The sequence below is a fragment of the Oreochromis niloticus genome, linkage group LG12 (genome assembly GCF_001858045.2).
Source record: "Oreochromis niloticus isolate F11D_XX linkage group LG12, O_niloticus_UMD_NMBU, whole genome shotgun sequence".
Classification (NCBI taxonomy): domain Eukaryota; kingdom Metazoa; phylum Chordata; class Actinopteri; order Cichliformes; family Cichlidae; genus Oreochromis; species Oreochromis niloticus.
In genome coordinates, this window is record NC_031977.2 from 27,592,948 (window position 1) to 27,609,787 (window position 16,840).

The following is a 16,840-nucleotide window of genomic DNA, read 5'->3' on the forward strand; positions in this document are numbered from 1 at the left end:
CTGTTTTCTGCACAAGACTGACTGTATTTTCCTCTTGAGGTTGTTCTCTCAACAAGTATGGCTTTTAGGTTATAATGATTGCGTGTTTTATGTTCTTTTTATGTTTATGTTCAGTTCCAAAAGCGACACATTAAAAGTCTCACAGGAGTAATAGTACAGAAAACTGTAGATCAAGTGCGTCGGTGTTCCCATTTGCGTCAAAGTATTTCTAACAAATCGAGAGGAGGGGGTGTGGCACCACACAACCTCGCACCTCTCTCTCCTCTCTCTCTGCTCTGATGGAGTGGTTACATAACAGAACTCGACATCCAGCTAGGCAGACCAACTCCAATACAAACAACTGACTGAGCTCTCGTGCGCGCGCTCTCTCTCTTTCCTCTCTCTTTCTTTCTCCACGCCCCTATCTTTCATCCAAGTCCTCCTATAGGTTCGGTACAGAGGTAACAGAAAGACAGTCGGCTTTATAAACATCCACTTTGTTCACTCTGCCTCTCTGCTTGTTCCATTTCTTTGATTTATCCTCGTTCTCCTCAGCACGCACCAAGATGCCCAGCAAGAGGAAGAAGAACAAACGTCGCATGAGAAGGGTGGTAAGTGGTGGCATGCGCACTTTTCCGTCAGGTGTTTATTCTTAAATTAAGTATAGAGTGTTATGGGATTTCTTTGTTCAATTCACTGTAAAACAATGGTCTGCAAAAACATGGATTTTAATGTAAAATACGCGTTTTTGCCTCTGTGAAAAAATGAATGAAGCGAGCGCTTCAATTGTAAAACAAATTTCGTTTACATTTTCTTTCCTTTTTTGCGCATTATTTTATTTTTGTTATACTTAAGTCAGTTTGGTGATTGTTTGGCAGATTCCCACTTTGTCGTTGCTTCTCTCAGACGCTCCGTAACCCGTGCGTAAAATCTGGCAACGACAAAAGACTGTACCAAAAAGGTACCAAAACTGGACCTAAATAAACAACGTATACATTTCACACATATTTTAAATTTCAACGAGCATGCTTCCGGTTTCTATATTAGAAGAAAGAGACCGAGAAATTATTAATTTTGTGCTCAGCTCCTGTGCGCCATGGATGTTCTCGGTGCGCTCTGTTAAATGGTTATGGATAGAGATTAAACCTTTATGCACATCTTGAATTTCTTATCATAAAATGCGATAAGTTCCATTTTCTAGTATTTTTAAAATATACTACGAAATGACCACTTTCTACATTAAAGCCTGTTTTTCATGTTATGGACCAAAAATACAGTAGGCCACACAGTGCAGTGCAGTACAGAGTGTACTTCAATACAGTGCTGTTCTTTATAATTCAGTATGATGAACGCGCTTTGCCAGTTGTACGCAAATTCAGCCGAATGACTGGAGAAATGTAACTTTTGAACATTCAGTGCCCAGAGGAAAAGGGGTGTGGCAGAAAAGGTGTGTGTGTGTGTGTGTGTGTGTGTGTGTGTGTGTTGGAGGGGTGGGTGTGGGGGGAGATCAATGAGAAAATCACACACATATCTCCATAACGCCATACTCAATAACCCAATACTGTTCTTTAACATATGTTTAATCATTAACATTATATATTAATAAAAATAAAAAAAAACTAAAAATAAAGCATGCACTGATGCACTGTTGAAGCCCAGTCATCCAGCTCTGGTAAGCCTTTTCAGTGCAGACTTCTTCTGGCATCCTTCCTCATTGCCTCTGCCCCTAACCCCCACCAAACTTAAGCTTCTGGCGGGCTGACCAGTGCATGACTCTGAACACCACACATCTGTATTTGGTAATGTGTTGACTGAAGGAATGTCTTGCCCCACTTTAGCCAGAGTGGACTCTGCACAGTCTCTCTCATTCTTCCACAGTCTGGCAGTGACAGATGAAAATGACCCTTAAAGTCATTCACAACTCAATTTTATCATTTTTTTTACCTGAGGGGTATCAGAGCACAGGAAGCGAATGTGTTTTTGGAACTTTCAGACATATAGCTGAATGATACTCAGGTCACATATGCCTTTATATGTTTATATATGTGTGTCAATTTCACAAAGTCTGAGAAATATGGTTAAAACTTTAATCCATGGGTACAATGTATTACTTTGTCATAGGGATGTTTACAGGTTATTTATGGGCAAAAATCAGAAGTTGTTTTGATTGTGTCTAGCTAGATACTCAGAGATATATGCGCTTTCACACACATGAGCTTTTGGCTTACAGCATGGGTGCCGCACTGCGAATACCTTACTGGCCTTCAGCCTAACAAAAGCATTTTCAGGGAGTGATTGTAACCTGATTATAACCTGATTATGATGTGATTAGCCCCACTGTCTGGCCCGCGGGGCACCCATCAGTGCTGCTGACTCGCACGGTTTCCATTCCCGCTTCACCAAACCTGTCAGGACGGGTCTGATTCAACTAATTAGCTCCCATTATCTAACTAGCTTTGCTGTGTCTACTCCCAGTTTCCCCCTCCCTCTAGTGGTCTGTACTCCTAAAACCTCTATTAAAGCCTGAGGGGGTTTTGTCCAAAGCTGAAAAATATGTTGGACGTGGCTGGTATGGCATGCCTGGTATTCCTGGGTGCTAGACTGACAATAACATTAGAATCTGAACACGATAAAGCCTCAAGAACATCCATACCTCATACACCTTCCTTTGTATTTCACTTTTATCTTTTATTATCTTGTTTTACATACTGAACATGTCTTTGAAGCCATTATAAATGAAGTGTCACTTTCGTTTTATTTGGAAAGGCAAATGTTCGTGAACTTTATATTCTCCAAATATCACTTTTTTGATAGAAAATATCAGTTCATGTTATCATGAACCAACTACATGTCAGGGTTAAGATAACTGTATGCCAAAAAACTTAAATAATGCCTCTCATACTAATATCAGAACGGTAATAAGATGTCTTTCCTGCCCTGCAGCAAGCCCAGAGAAGAGCACTTGAAGAACAGCATGCTGCCAATCCGCCAGTGAAAGCCAGCCGGGGGATTGCAGTGAGTGCACCCCCTGCAGGAACCACAAAAAAAGCGGCTAAAGCTCCACCTCCAGCTCCAGCTCCAGCTCCAGAAAAGATCTCACAGGCCATTCCTGCTGTTATCCCTACTGTAGAAACTCCCAAATTAGAACCAAAAGCAGAACCTGTTGCAAAGCCCATTCCAGATGAGGTACAGCCACCACAGTCTGAGGCTGTGTTGTTGGAGCAGACTCCAGCGACAGCTGAGATTGAAGTCCCAACACCTGTCACTGTAGAAGCACTAGCTGCTGACACTCCATCAGTGAAGCCCTCTACAGTTGAAGCTAATGTAGTGCAAGAGCCTGAACCCAAGATTCCTGAAACAGAACCAATAACTGAGGTAAGAAACAGATATTGCAGCCATAAGTCTCCCATGTGCCTCTGTATGCACAAATCTAAACTTAAATCATGTCTACAAATATTTCCAACATTTCACATACCAGAGTCAACAGTGATTACCAGCATTACCAGCATGGTAATCACTGTTGCAGCTATCCCACCTTAGGGAAAGATCGATCGTTTGTCTTTTCTGGTTTTAACATCAGACATGCTACATTAGGCCTCAGTCACATAGGCCTCGAGACCCTCTGGCAACTTTGGGTAAAATTTGTGTTTAATGACCTGGAAAGCGATTTCTGGAGGTTGCTAATTTTAAAACTTTTACTATAAAGGTGAATGGGTTGTGTTGTACTTTTTAGCTTCACTACTACTTGGTGAGTAGTTTGCAAACAAGTGATCGTTATGCACACTGCTAGTAGCTTTGACAATCTGCTAGGGACTAAAACAATCTTGGTCGAGTACCATATACCTCTTTGCCATTGCCAGCAACCATTTGCCAACTGGTTGCAGAACACACAGGTTTTTTCTACTGGCCAGCAGTTGTCTGGGAGTTGCTGACCAATCTCTAGGCCCGAGTGAATGGTGCTTTAGCAATCAGCAACTGCCAACATCTTCTACAAACCTGGTATGTTGCAGTAAGAATCAAATTTGCCAGTGTGCACGTTTCGTTAGAAATATAGTTCTATGGACATATGAGTGAATGAGGTCCACTCATAGGTGAATGAATGCTTCCTTTAAATGAATGTCACTGGGATCAAAATTACATATTGTTTGTATGAGATTATATGGAAAGAGGCTGTTTTTGTAGATGGTTTCTCTCTATTTCTCTGATGTTGCCAGGTCAAATAGTATTTGCTGTGTCTGGGGCCTTATGGGAAAAGGGAGCTGGAATTGTTGGAGGTAGTGAAGCGGAGGGAACAACATGTTCCATTTAGCAAAAAGGTGGAAAGTAGGAGACTGAAAGAATCATCGGTGGCACACTGGGAACAACTTTTTAAATGGCCATTATCACCTACACTAAAACAAAATAGTGACTCTGAGCATCCATGTTTTTTGGTTGTTGTTTTTTGAACAGGCTTATTTGTTATCACAGATATTGAGTTTGTTATCAGTTAATTATTTTTGGTTACTATCGTGTTGTGAGAAAATCTTTAATACATTACATTGTAAATGTGCATTTGTTTTATCTTTGCCATCAGATAATGTGGTTTTGAGTCAGAGAAGATTGTGGATATAATTAAAAAGCTTACAGTATATCATGTGTTCTGTGTAAAGAAATGGATGGCTGTTGTCAGTTCATTTTAAATAGTTGCAGTTTTTTCTGCAGTTTTCCTCTATGCAGTAATGTTTTCTCAACATTGTTTCTATCTCATCTATAATTTACTATTTGCAGTTTTAAATTGTAAGTTGAGCTTTGTGCCTTGCAGCCATCTTGTACATATTTTGTGAACAGGATGTTCTGTTTTAGTCAGTAAATTGCACATACATGCAAATCTGTGCGGCTTCTCTTCCAGCAACTGAACAAAACCTTTTGCCCAGTATTAACTGGGATAGATTTCAGCCCTACTCTACCCTAGTTAGATAAGCAGTTAAAAAATGGCTGGATAGACAACAACCAATGGTGTACATGTATATGCTCACATGTGTGCCGAGCCTAAAATAAGAGGAGAGAGGCAGTGCTACAGTATTTATAGCATGGCCTTTTGTTAAGACTTCACTCAGTGTTACACTGTTTCCCAGTTTTCCAGTGGGTCCATCTTACTCAGTTCACTTGTGCCATTCAGTTAGGAGCTCTATTTGTAAACCCTAATCTCTATGGGTTATGCCCACTGAACCTTACAGGCAGCATACAGACATCTCTATAGAATGACTGCCTGCCATTGTGTATTTATACTGTAGTGCTGTGGTCATTTCCACTGTCTCAGGACTTTGCTTCCATTCACCATGCCACTCACTTCTACTTGATCTGTGTGCAGGTCCAAAAAATCCCACTTTCTTTGTCTTCATTGCTTCTCTGTCAGATTCAGGTCAGATAACAAAAACTGAACATTTATGCAAAATTTTAAATGCATCATCATTGACTCTAATTCTTATAATGTAATATTTAATGTCTATATTATGAACTTTTCTTAATTTTGAGACAATTTGCAAGTTATTCTGTTGAGATTTATCAATGTTTGTTCACAGACAGCTTTTGCACTTGCACTGTTAAAACTGTGACTTTTATCTGTAATATCACAAGTCCACAGATGGTTACAGTTGGTCAGCTGATTGACCAAGAGGTTTAATGGGGCTTTAACTCAGGTGGCCCTTGGGCCCAAGAGGTGCCCCACCACCTCTGGATGTGGCTGCAGAAAGTATAAACTCACAGCGGATTCTACAGACTGGCTGAGTGCATTTACATTTTTGTGGCCTGAAGCAACAGTCAGTGCAACTCACCCTCTGTTGAGGCTGAACATTTTGTACCTGGTTCCTCTCCTATGTTCTTCCACTCCTCTCCTGTCCAATCTGCTACCCCTCTTTTCCTCATAAATCTGCTTTGCCTCTACACTTTCTAGCCTCCCACCACTTTCTTTATGACTATTTCTCATCCTCTTCTGCCTTTTCTATTCTCCTTCTCATTTTCTTTCCTTTTCTTTCTGTGTGCTACTTCTCCTGACTTCTGTTAGTATTCTGTCTCAGGCTTTGATCCCTTATGAACTTGTGTGATTTGAACCTTTACATGTTCCATGTCTAATTGATTCTTTGCTGGGTGGGCTGAGAGCTGGAGAATACTGAATATTTAATTCAGTGCTGAGAGGAAATTTTTCTGTTTGAAGTGTGTCTGTATATGTGTGTAGTCTGACCTTTAAAATGAAGAAAATATTGTACATACAAATGTCCCAGCCCCTGTAAATGGACCTATTAGGCTCAATTCTAACTTCATGTTTTCATTCCATCACTAGTGATGTTTTGCATGGTTCACAGTTCCAAAAAATAAACATTCTCGATTATGAATCATTTATAATTGATTTAGAAAGACTGTTGAATTTGATCTTTCTCAAATCCATTTAGTACTTGCTGTTTTGGTGCTGGAACAAATTGTTCGGCGTGTATAAACACTGTGTAGCCAATGCTTTCTTTCCTCAGAGGCTAAGTTGATAATCTATCAGAGGTTGATAAAAAATTGTTAAAGTTACTGTGTTTAAAATCTCACAACTAGATGTCAGTAAAATGGAGACTGAAGTCATCTGAATTCTGTTTTCTTACCTCTCCCAATTCAAATGCATAATCCTAGCTATGGTAGCCACTGTAGGACAAACAACTCTGGCAGTAGATCATCTGCAGTGAGCATAGGCTGTCAGTTCCCTGTTTACCTCTGCTGGTGCCTATGTCTGTTTACTGTGGAGGAGGCTGTAAAAGGAGTCCGATATGACTTGAAGCTCACTCCTCTCTGATGATAGTGATTCTGAGGTGAGTTAGCATGAACATGAACTTCTCTGTTCGTTAGCATTGCTGTATTTGCCGCTGTTAGTGGAATTTTGTTTGAAGTGGATCTATGATTGCTGGACTTGTTGTTGGACATTACTTGGATAATATTAGTTTACAACCAGCTGCTGTTGTTGTTTACCTGGCTTATTGTCAGCTGTCCAAAGACAGCCCAAAGACTAATCTGCTGACAATAAGTAATTATAACATCTGCACACATAAAAATGCACATTTTTGTGCGTTTGAGTGCTGGCCAGTTTAGGAGATGAGGCTTGAGATGAGAAAGAAGTGTGACATTTTATGCAGGTCATCTTGTCGCTTCTTTGGAGGAGGGGACCCCTTCTAAGGCGATAAAAGATAAGTACGATTCTTCATATCTTGAGTCTGAAGATAGAAATATGAATTAAAATTTGCCTTGAAGGTGCACAAACCAATACGAGTTCTTTTCTCCTCTGTCTTTAGTGTACGACATATGTGGCCAGTCTCTAGCCACATATATAAATTAGACGGAAACACAATGTCCATATGGGGCGGGGCAACATGGCGATCTCCAAAAACCGGTGCCAGTTCCCTTGTATTTTTAATAGATACATTCAGAGTTTATGAGCATGCATCTGTTTCTTGAAGGACATAATCATACACTTATCAATGTATGTTCATGAGTACAAAATTATTTTTTAATGAAATAATATTTTTAAAAAAGTTAAAGAAATGACAGTACCTGGAGGATGGAGAAAAACGTGGAGCTAGTCAGATATCTTTGAATGTTATCAGGTTGTCGTGTGTCACTCAATGTCCAAATAGATCAGTTTGAGTGATTCTGGACAAAAAACACACTCATATTCCTGATTAGCAATAGCAGCCTGCAGTAGACTTTGCCCTATATTGAAGAAGAACTGGCACAAGACAGACTAAATAATTGAGTCAGACTATGAAGATTTAAATTATTTATACGCGCTCTCTGTGATTGTCACTATAGCTCAACACACTTGGTTGCACAGTTGGTGTGCCACTGGCCATTGGCAGCATGGCTGCAAGATGGAAAAATATGGATGAATTCTATCACTATATGAGCTGTTTGGTGAATCATTGTCTGGAAAATAACCACACCTATGAGTAATACTAACAATATTGTGATGTGAATAATAAATGGCTGCAAATCAGTGTAAACTGCAAGACATTTATTATATTCTGGTAAACATGTAATCATTCAAACACATTTCAGCATTAAAAATATCTGATTGTTTTTCCAGTGGCAACATGTTCACAGTATGTAGTTTATAATAAAAAGATGGAACCAAACATTTTTAATATTTAACATGTTAGTGGTTTTGTATTGAACGGATTTGAGGGAGAACACAGATTTCATGATGTGAATGTGTTTTCTGTTGCAGGATATACAGAGCGAAGCAAAAAGGGGAAATAACTGTTTTTCATGGCATTGGGTTGTAATACCCCTGTAATTGCCCAGCTACAGCTATGCTCACACAAAGTGTAAGGGGGGTGCGTATATTTGTGTTTGTTTAGAAAGCCAGTCCAAATTCCACTTCTAATTTTGGTAAATATTTCCATTTTTGGATACAGAAAAGACTCGAGCTGCAGTTTATCCTCAGGCCCATCACAGCTACAGATCTGCCACATGAACCGTTTTATAGAAGATTATTTGGCTCTGGGCACATTTTTAGTACTGCTGCATATGGGTGTGTGCCCCTCCCAAAGCTCAACCTTTAAAAAGTCAATACTGGCTCCAGTGGAACAAGAAGCACATATTTTTAACTGCCTGATATACTTGTTAACGTATCCCAGAGTGCCTTTTTTCAGGTTATGTTCTTTTTTCTATCTACACTCTTTTTTGTTGGATGAAGCATGTGTATTTTCATGAATGTTTTGCTAACTTGTGAATAAACTCTTTAACCTCTTGTGCTCATAGGTCACACCCTCACCTGAAGCTCCAGTGGTTGCTCCCACTGAAACTGAGGTAAATCAAATGTGTATTTTTATTCACATACACCCTCTTTTGTCTCCATTTAAACCAAACACTAGTGTGTTGTATCTTTAGGCTAAGCCAGAAGCAGACTAATCATGTAGCAGTTGAACAAAAGCTGAACTTGATGATTTACAAGTGAGCTAAGCTTTGATTTTTGCGCTGCTTATGTAGATACTATGGAACATTTTTCTTCAGTGGGAGCAAAAAGCATTGGCACATCGTGGAAATGTAATTCTTACGTTACAGGCCTCCCCGGAGGCATTTTTCACACAAACATGCTTTGTCAAATTTTATTGGACAAATAAAGCACACTGGTTTTGTTAATTAGTTGCAAAATTTATAGTTTAAAAAGTAAAATGCATAGATTAAATAGAAAGTTTAAATTTTACAGAAACATAGGTCTGTGTATGTGCTGGTTTTGCTGACACTTAAACAGCTGCAGAAATGATGGCATGCATAAAAGCAGTCTGACGCACAGTTTCCACTCATGTTTTACAAGTTCATAGCAGCAGTCACTGAACAAGAAACAATTCTTTCAACAGAAAGGTGTTGAAAATTCCTGTGACTTAAGCCTCACATCAAATAAATAGCAACTACACTTTTTCCCTCGAGACAATTTCCTCTTATGCAAGCACTCAGATCACAATCTAGCTCAAGAACTCCAAAAGTTTTCAGAGAAAAGAATCATATTTTTCTTTACAGTTTCATTGATCTGCAAACAGCTTAATATACGAAAGATATAAATGAATTGAGAAATGAGAAAATGTGAATCAAAACAACCCAAAATTGCAGCTATTATATATCATACGCACTGCAGTTGTAACTATTCATTTGAACTGCAGCAGTAAACATTATGATAAATGTGATAGATTTAACCTTTAACCATGTTCTGATTAATTCAGTCGTCAGTCATTCATAATGAAAGTTGGCTGTTAAGTTTCCTTTTCTTGGCTCCTTTCCAGATTCACACAGTTGATTCTGCGATCATAAAAACTGAGACTCAGGAGGTAAAACATGTCTTGACATTAAAATTGCATCATCATAAAGACAAAAATGATGATATATTTTAAGTAAATGTACTTTTGTTCTGTATGAACTGTACTCTTGTAAACTGACAAAAAAAAACAAGAGTCACTGTTTCTTCTCTCCGGTGTTGTGTTTTGTGTTTTTTAATGTGTTCTGGGTTGATTTTGCACATGGAGACAGAGGATAAATGTGAGACACAGGAAAAAGTGGGAGCTGAGGCCCTTGCAGAGGAAGGTGCTGTGACTGAGGTCGAAGTGGAGGTGGCTGTCACAGAAGATATTGCCGTACCAGAGCCTGTGACACGAGCCTCTGAAAAAACAGTGGGAGATGCAGTTAGTGGTGGTCAAGTTTCTGCTGAAGCAGAGCCTCCTCTGGGCAAGGTGGTAACAGAGACTGTTGCTGAATCAGTGGTGGAGGTTGTCACAGACGTACCTGAGAACGAACGAGTGACTGAAGCGGCTGTCAGTCCTGCAACCCCAGCTGCTGAAGATGGTAAAGAGGTGTTGGCGGAGGAGAATGCACCCGAAGTCCCTGCTGAGACTGCTATAAAAACAGAGGTGACACCTGATGAAAATACTTTCTTCTTCTCTCTTTTTGTGTTTTTAGTCTTTACGAGAATACATCGACTTTTTCACATTTTGCAGCCGTCTTCTGCTTACATAGCATGTGGCCTAAATATTAATGACAGTTTTGTCATAAGCAGAACAAATGATCACAAGGGTAAGGTATTTTTTTTCCAAAATTTAATAGCAAAGACTAAAGATACACTCTGTCCTGTTTTTGTTTTGGTTTGTTTACATCAGCAGGCTCCTGTCAATTCTGTGGAGGCGGCTGCAGTGAGTATTTTTCCCTCTCTGCTGATAAAAAAGTAAAGCAGAAATTCCCTTATTACTTGTGTCTTAGATTATTTGGCAGCTTTTGCATGGAAAAAAAGTACAGTCTCCATATATGATATAGCAATGACATCAGCACCTGTGTTTCACAAGGTACCTGAGACCAGCCCTGAGGCTACAGCACAAGAGGCTAAACCCAAAGAGGTAAAAAGATTTTAAATTTAATCCTCAATACAGAAATGTACTACTCATATGCTAAAAATCATGACTTTTTTATTTTACAAGAACATTTTTCTCTTTTATCTTGTTCTCCTTTGACATTCAGGATGCTGTGGCCATGCTGATTGATGCCACGCCAGTTGATGAGTTTGTTGTGACAGAATCTGTCTCGCCAGTAGAAGTTGCCACTGAGTCTGCTGCTGTCCAGCAGGTGACAGCTAAACAAACAGGAATTTACCAGTGTACATATGAACCGTTCAGAAAATCATTGAAGGTTGATCAGGTCAAATGAATTACCTGAAATTAATGGAGGCTTACAAGTGACTGACACAAGAAGGAAAGCAAACATTTATAGATTAATCCTGGGTGGAATTTATGGTAAAGAAGGTGGGGATATGTTTCTCCATCATATGTAGCAATGTCATTGCTGGAGTGCAGTTTAAATGTATCTTGTAGTAAATATTTAAATGCTTATAGAGCACTTTGTACCGTGTAGTTCCAGGTAATGAAATTGCCCTAGATTTTCAATCGGTGGACATTTAGGGTCCGATTTAAGTCTTTCTTGAAATCTACACACTTGAGACTACAGAATTAAACAAATAAGGAATAAGAACATAAAAATATATGGTTAAAATAATACATTAAATTATAATACAAGGATAAAAAAAAAACGTTAAAATTATTGTTTTTTTGTTAACTATTATGAGCAGTTGCTCAAAAACCTGCAGTATAATGTTCATGATAAAAACAGAAAAACTGCCGTTGCTCCTGTTGTTACATTTGACCACCACGTCACAAGGATGCTTTCTTCCTTGAATTAAAATTGTGCCCAGCTGGAGTGTATTAGACTTGAGTTTTAAATTATTGGGGTAGCTGGTTCCATCCTGATGCATTCTTGTCATTGTAAGTATTTTTTCTCTTTTAGTCTGTTCAATGGAATGGGCAGGAGGATTTTACTGTGTTTCATTCAGAAGCTCAATTTGTGTAACCATCTAACCATCTTCTTCTGTGGCATTTAGGAAATTTTACCCGTGAATGACACGTCGAGTGCCCACACAGACTCCGTGGATGTGACGACTTCTGAGTTTGAACCTGCTGTTGCACCTGCAGAACACACGGTCATTATACTTTCTTAACATTCATATACTGTAGCTTTGTATGGCACGAATAGATTACGGGAACTTCCCTTAGTTTTTCTCCTTCTCTTCCTTTACAGGATGCCGCAGAGCCAAAATGTCTGGACAGGCAGTCAGAAGCGTCAAAGTCAGAAATCTGTGATGTGGAATGTCAGATGGAAATCTCTGTGGAGTCTGTGCAGCTCAGTTCAGTGGTAATACTTCTTTTTTTTTTGAAGGAGCATTGTGAATTTACTGAGTAGAATTAAAGTTCAAAAATAGACATTTCCAGTATGGTGTTTCTAAGGTATTCAGAGATGAGCGATAGCTTAATGTTATCAATAATATTGTCTTGTCAATGCTATCAACAGGAGATGCCAGTGGAGACGGCGCTAAATGCACACATTGTTCCAGAGGTCTCTATTGAGGGCTAGAGCCACATCACAGAGCTCAGAAGGTCTTTTTTTATTTGTAAGTCTCTCACAGTACATCATTAATCAAAGAACCTGGACTCTTATTGTTTCTTTTTATTTTATTTTTTTACTCTCTGATCTTCAAATGACTCAGTTTACACTGTTTGTGACAGTCTGTGCCTCTTTCAGAGTCCCCATTTTGTCTTTTGGAGGACTCGAAGCTTGCAGGGAGGCAACCAGCTGACCTTTTCATTTTTTAAGGCTTAGGACCGAACTGCCAGGAAATCGAAGAGACATCCACACTTTGAAGTGCCTTTTCCTGCCCTGGTTTCTGTTATAACATCAAACCAGATGTCAACATGCAAAAAAATGTCTGCATTCAAGGGAGCAGAAGAATAAAACATATTGTGGCTCCTTTTATACAGAATTTACCCCCAAAACCACGTACAATGATTTTGTTTTAGCAGTGGAAGCAGAAGTGCCGCAGAGATGATGATTCTTTCAAATCATACTGGACAGGATCTGATATTTGTCAGCACGTCCCCATCTCTGTAGAACATCTGCTTCCACACATGCATGTGAATACCGTAGCACTGACGAATGCGCCTCCAGTTTTTACTTAGGCCCATTTTCAAAACATGCTGTTTTTTGTTACTTGTTTCAAAATCACTGACTTACTGCTTAGTAATATTTTTCCACCATATGTGATATATACATACAGCTTTTTCTCTGTCCTTGAACTGTCTCTGTCTCAAGTAAGTGCCAGCGCTAAGGTTAGTGTGATGCTAAAACTACATGAAGTTACAGTTTTAGGTTCCATGGCCACTGGACACTGGCAGATTTTGAGGGGATGAGGACAGTTTCTGATTTTTTTTCTTTTTTCACCTTTTCCTATTTGTAATTCATCGTATTTAGACAACATGACGTGCTACTGTTTCGTGTTGAATCTGTGTTCTGGAGGGGAAATATAGTCGGGTTGCTGTTGGGCTGTTGATAGGCATACCTAAACTTTGAAATAAAGCTGTACCTCATTGGGATGTAGGGGTCTGCATTTTACTTTATTATCAGAGAATCAGTCAGTGCTGGACTGACAAGAACTTCAATTTTAAAAACTTCCAAAAACATAACTTCTGTACAGGGTTTTATTTTGTGATTGTTAAAGAACTTTATGCCTGTTTTCCTGTTTTCTCTGGAAAATTATTAGTAAAACTCTTTTTTTTGATCCCTTGGGAGTGCAGCTGAAAAAGACAAACAGAGGGACTAAAGCTTCAGAAATTGCATTTGGGCCAGAAGATGTGAAAGATTATTTGCAATAAATAGCATGAAGTCTGCATGCTACTTCAACCTGAGCTGCACTTCTTTGAACATGGCAACAGTAACTCAACAGTAACTCAAATAAGAACAGGAAACAGCCCACAATCACCAAAACTGGATAACAGAAGATTGGAAAAAACACCTCCTGGTTTGCTGAATCTCAATTTCTGCTGCAACATGTAAAATCTGGTATAAACAATGGATCCATCATGCCTGGATCCCTTCTTCTATCTTCTGTTGTTGGCTTCTTCCAACAGGATAAAATCCTGGCTTCAGTTAAATATCTTTCACTTGTGTTTCCTGGAGCTCCTTCCTGGATGGATGCCCTGGGTAGGATTTGAATCCTTGACCTATTATTCCAAAGACAGTAGTATTGCCACTATGCTGAGAAAAGGCAAAAAAAAACAACAACCCCAAAACTATTAAAGTAACATATTTTACATTATCTATTTTACATATTTTTACTAAGGCCTAATTAAAGTTACTTATGAGCTTTTCCTAATTTAGAAGACTATTTGGTTCTGAATGTGAAGGCTCCGCCTACCCCACCAAAAAAAAGAAAGAAAACAACCAAATATTTGCCTCAGGTCAAAATGATTTTAATTTTTTTGTTTTTGCAATGAAATCTACATTCATATTAGTAGGATGTAATTTGGTACAGCACACTGCCGATGCCATGTGTAGTTTTGTTTTGTTTTTTGCCATCAACACTCTTTACACTGTTATGTCATATTGTGGATGAGAGACTCAAGTAACTTTCAAGCATCAAAATAACTTTTACCTCTTTTCATTTTGCTGGCCCCCTTGTCTGAATGGTAACAAAATTTCAAAATGGAAAACAGAAGCAAAAATTTCAGTTGTTTTAAGAGAAAAAAAAAGGCAAATGAATGGACAACTGATAAGCACATAACAATTGAGAGGATATATATATTTGTAAAAGCACATTCGTATTGATATTTGATACTTTGGAATGACAGTAACAAAGAGGCTCACTGTGATCAAATAACCACATTCCCATTTCAACTCAGCACATTCTACTTATATATATTAGGTCAATTTGTGCCATTCGTATGCATGAATACATGTCACCAACCCCTCCTCCCTCCCTCCCCCCAAAAAACATAGTAATAAATAAGAAAACAGGTGATTTGATTGGTCCATGAGGTAAAATGTGAAATACAAAAAAAAGAAAGAAAGAAAAGAAAAACAAGGTAAAATGAGTTGGAAAGAGTCGTGAACCCACAATAATCACAACGTGCAGGACAGGCTGAGAATTAAATTAAGAAGAAAAATGTGATTGCAGACAAGAAAGCATTTTATCCAACAAGGTTTCTTTATGTTCAACACACCCACACACAACCATTCACACAACCAGCCATGAAGCTCAAAAAACAGCTCTCTTAACCACCTGATGGATAATACTTTCATATTTACACTAAAGTGATGATTAACTGACAAACAGATTTAATGCAGACACATAATGGACCCTCAAAAAACAAGAAAACAGAAAACACAGAGCAACTAGGTTCAATCACCATTTTCTCTTTTTTGATCCTTCAGTTACTCCTCTTGCAAAAAACAAAACTAAATGCTGGAGGCGGGCGAAGTTTAAAGAGACAGAGAGGGCTTAATGACAGTTACGATGGAGATCCCTTCTCCATTTCTGCTACAAGAAAAAGAGCACTTCATCCAAAAAAAAGAAAAAGAAAAAAAGCTGCTGCCCACTTGGACTATCCTGGTTTAAAAAAAAAAAAAAAAAAAAAATCAAACATACTACCTCAAGTTGTTCAGAGGTCTGATGTAGGAGAGCATGCAGTTAGCTACATGGTGTAGCTTGAGTGGGAGGGATTAAAAGAGCACTTCAAAAACAACAGACTGCCCACTTGGGTTTATAGCATGATTTAACATCAATCTCAGGAGTGTGTGCAGCAAAATAAATTAGAATGGTACAAGCAGCACTAGTAGTGTTCAGCAGGCAATTGTCTGGAGAACAAACCCAAAGTAGCCTTCACCCCTGAAGGTGCAGCAGTACAGGTATTACAGTTTATTTTCAATAGATCTCGTGTTTAAAAATCCTGGGGAGATTTAAATCCTACTTCTGCATTACTGCAGGATCTTTTTAAAAAATCCAATCCCTGCTACGGCAAGTATGATTCATCAGCAGCATTGGCTCTTTTGAGGCAACTAAACATAAAAACGTATTTTTCAGGACAACATTTTGCAAACTTTCACGTTGGCTGACATGCTATCTATTTTACAGCCACACTCAGTTTAGGTTTGCCACTCAGTTAAGGACCGATTGTTTGCACAAGTGTGGAGCACAAATGAATTAACTATTCAGCCACAGCTAATTTATTAGTGTTGGGGTGTTTTATCTGAATACCACTATCATGATAGTCATCTTGATAATTTTAGGAGTCCTCGTATTATCTGATTTTGTTCCCACTTTGTCTTCTCAGTGATTGTTGTTTAATCCTTCCTCCTGATGTTTGCAGCACCACTCAGGCAGTCATGCAGGTAGGCAGTGAGTTTAAGACCGATCACAATGTTTATTTAACTGGCTGTTTATAGACCAGCAAGGAAACTTTCATTACAGCCAGACATGAGGCAAAAGGTCTTTTTTTTTTTTGATCGAAGAAACAGAAAAAAGTAAAGGAGGAGGGAGGGAATGGAAGAGAGGACACCTCTCAGAGGCTTTTTGCCCCTAAGGCCCAATGTGGGCTCAGTCCTGTCCAATCTGGCCCAGTCTCCTGTTTTGTTAGGCCAAATCCAGTCCGGCCTGGTCCGGTCTGGTCTGGTCTAACTGGAATCCAGGCCAGGATTTTAGAAGAGTGCTTTGGATCCCTGGTTCTCAAACTCTGACCAGGCGTCGTTCAGTTCCATAAAGATCATCTTAGCGTACTGTTCGTAAGGCTGGCCCGTTGCCTGAAGAGAATTCAAAGGTTTGCAGTTTAATACTGAATTAAGAACAGAAAAACAAGAGCATTCATACTGAATCAAAGACCATAAATTCATAATCGAGACTAATCTCATTTCCTGTTTTTTCACAAACAGAGGAGCTGCATCTTTGTGGCTTGGAAAAAGAAATGCAGTTTTAAAGCACTTTTGCAGT

General features: G+C 38.9%; 2 protein-coding genes across 8 annotated transcripts in view; one reads left to right on the top strand and one right to left on the bottom strand.

The window, feature by feature from the left end:
• Nucleotides 1–295: 295 nt before the first annotated feature.
• On the top strand, nt 296–13,451 carry LOC100709908 (calphotin). Of its 6 annotated transcripts, XM_005459792.3 has the most exons (13): nt 296–440; nt 535–590; nt 2,923–3,354; nt 8,752–8,799; nt 9,771–9,815; nt 10,011–10,391; nt 10,638–10,670; nt 10,821–10,871; nt 10,993–11,097; nt 11,906–12,004; nt 12,103–12,216; nt 12,373–12,472; nt 12,604–13,451. In XM_005459792.3, the coding sequence occupies exons 2-12, from the start codon at nt 546–548 to the stop codon at nt 12,433–12,435; spliced, it is 1,416 nt and encodes a 471-aa protein (XP_005459849.1). In that variant the 5' UTR covers nt 296–440; nt 535–545; the 3' UTR covers nt 12,436–12,472; nt 12,604–13,451. The 6 variants fall into 6 exon arrangements, with proteins under 6 accessions (XP_005459849.1, XP_013133068.1, XP_013133067.1 ...); XM_013277614.1 differs by lacking the exon at nt 296–440 and having other exon boundaries at nt 447–590; nt 12,588–13,451; XM_013277613.1 differs by lacking the exon at nt 296–440 and having other exon boundaries at nt 447–590.
• Nucleotides 12,604–16,840, bottom strand: part of gak (cyclin G associated kinase) — a 31,153-nt gene continuing 26,916 nt past the window's right edge. For both annotated transcript variants that reach the window (XM_005459795.4, XM_005459796.3), the window contains one exon: nt 12,604–16,653. In XM_005459795.4, the coding sequence (XP_005459852.1) occupies nt 16,552–16,653 (102 nt within the window). In that variant the 3' untranslated portion in view covers nt 12,604–16,551. The remainder of the gene's footprint in view (nt 16,654–16,840) is intronic.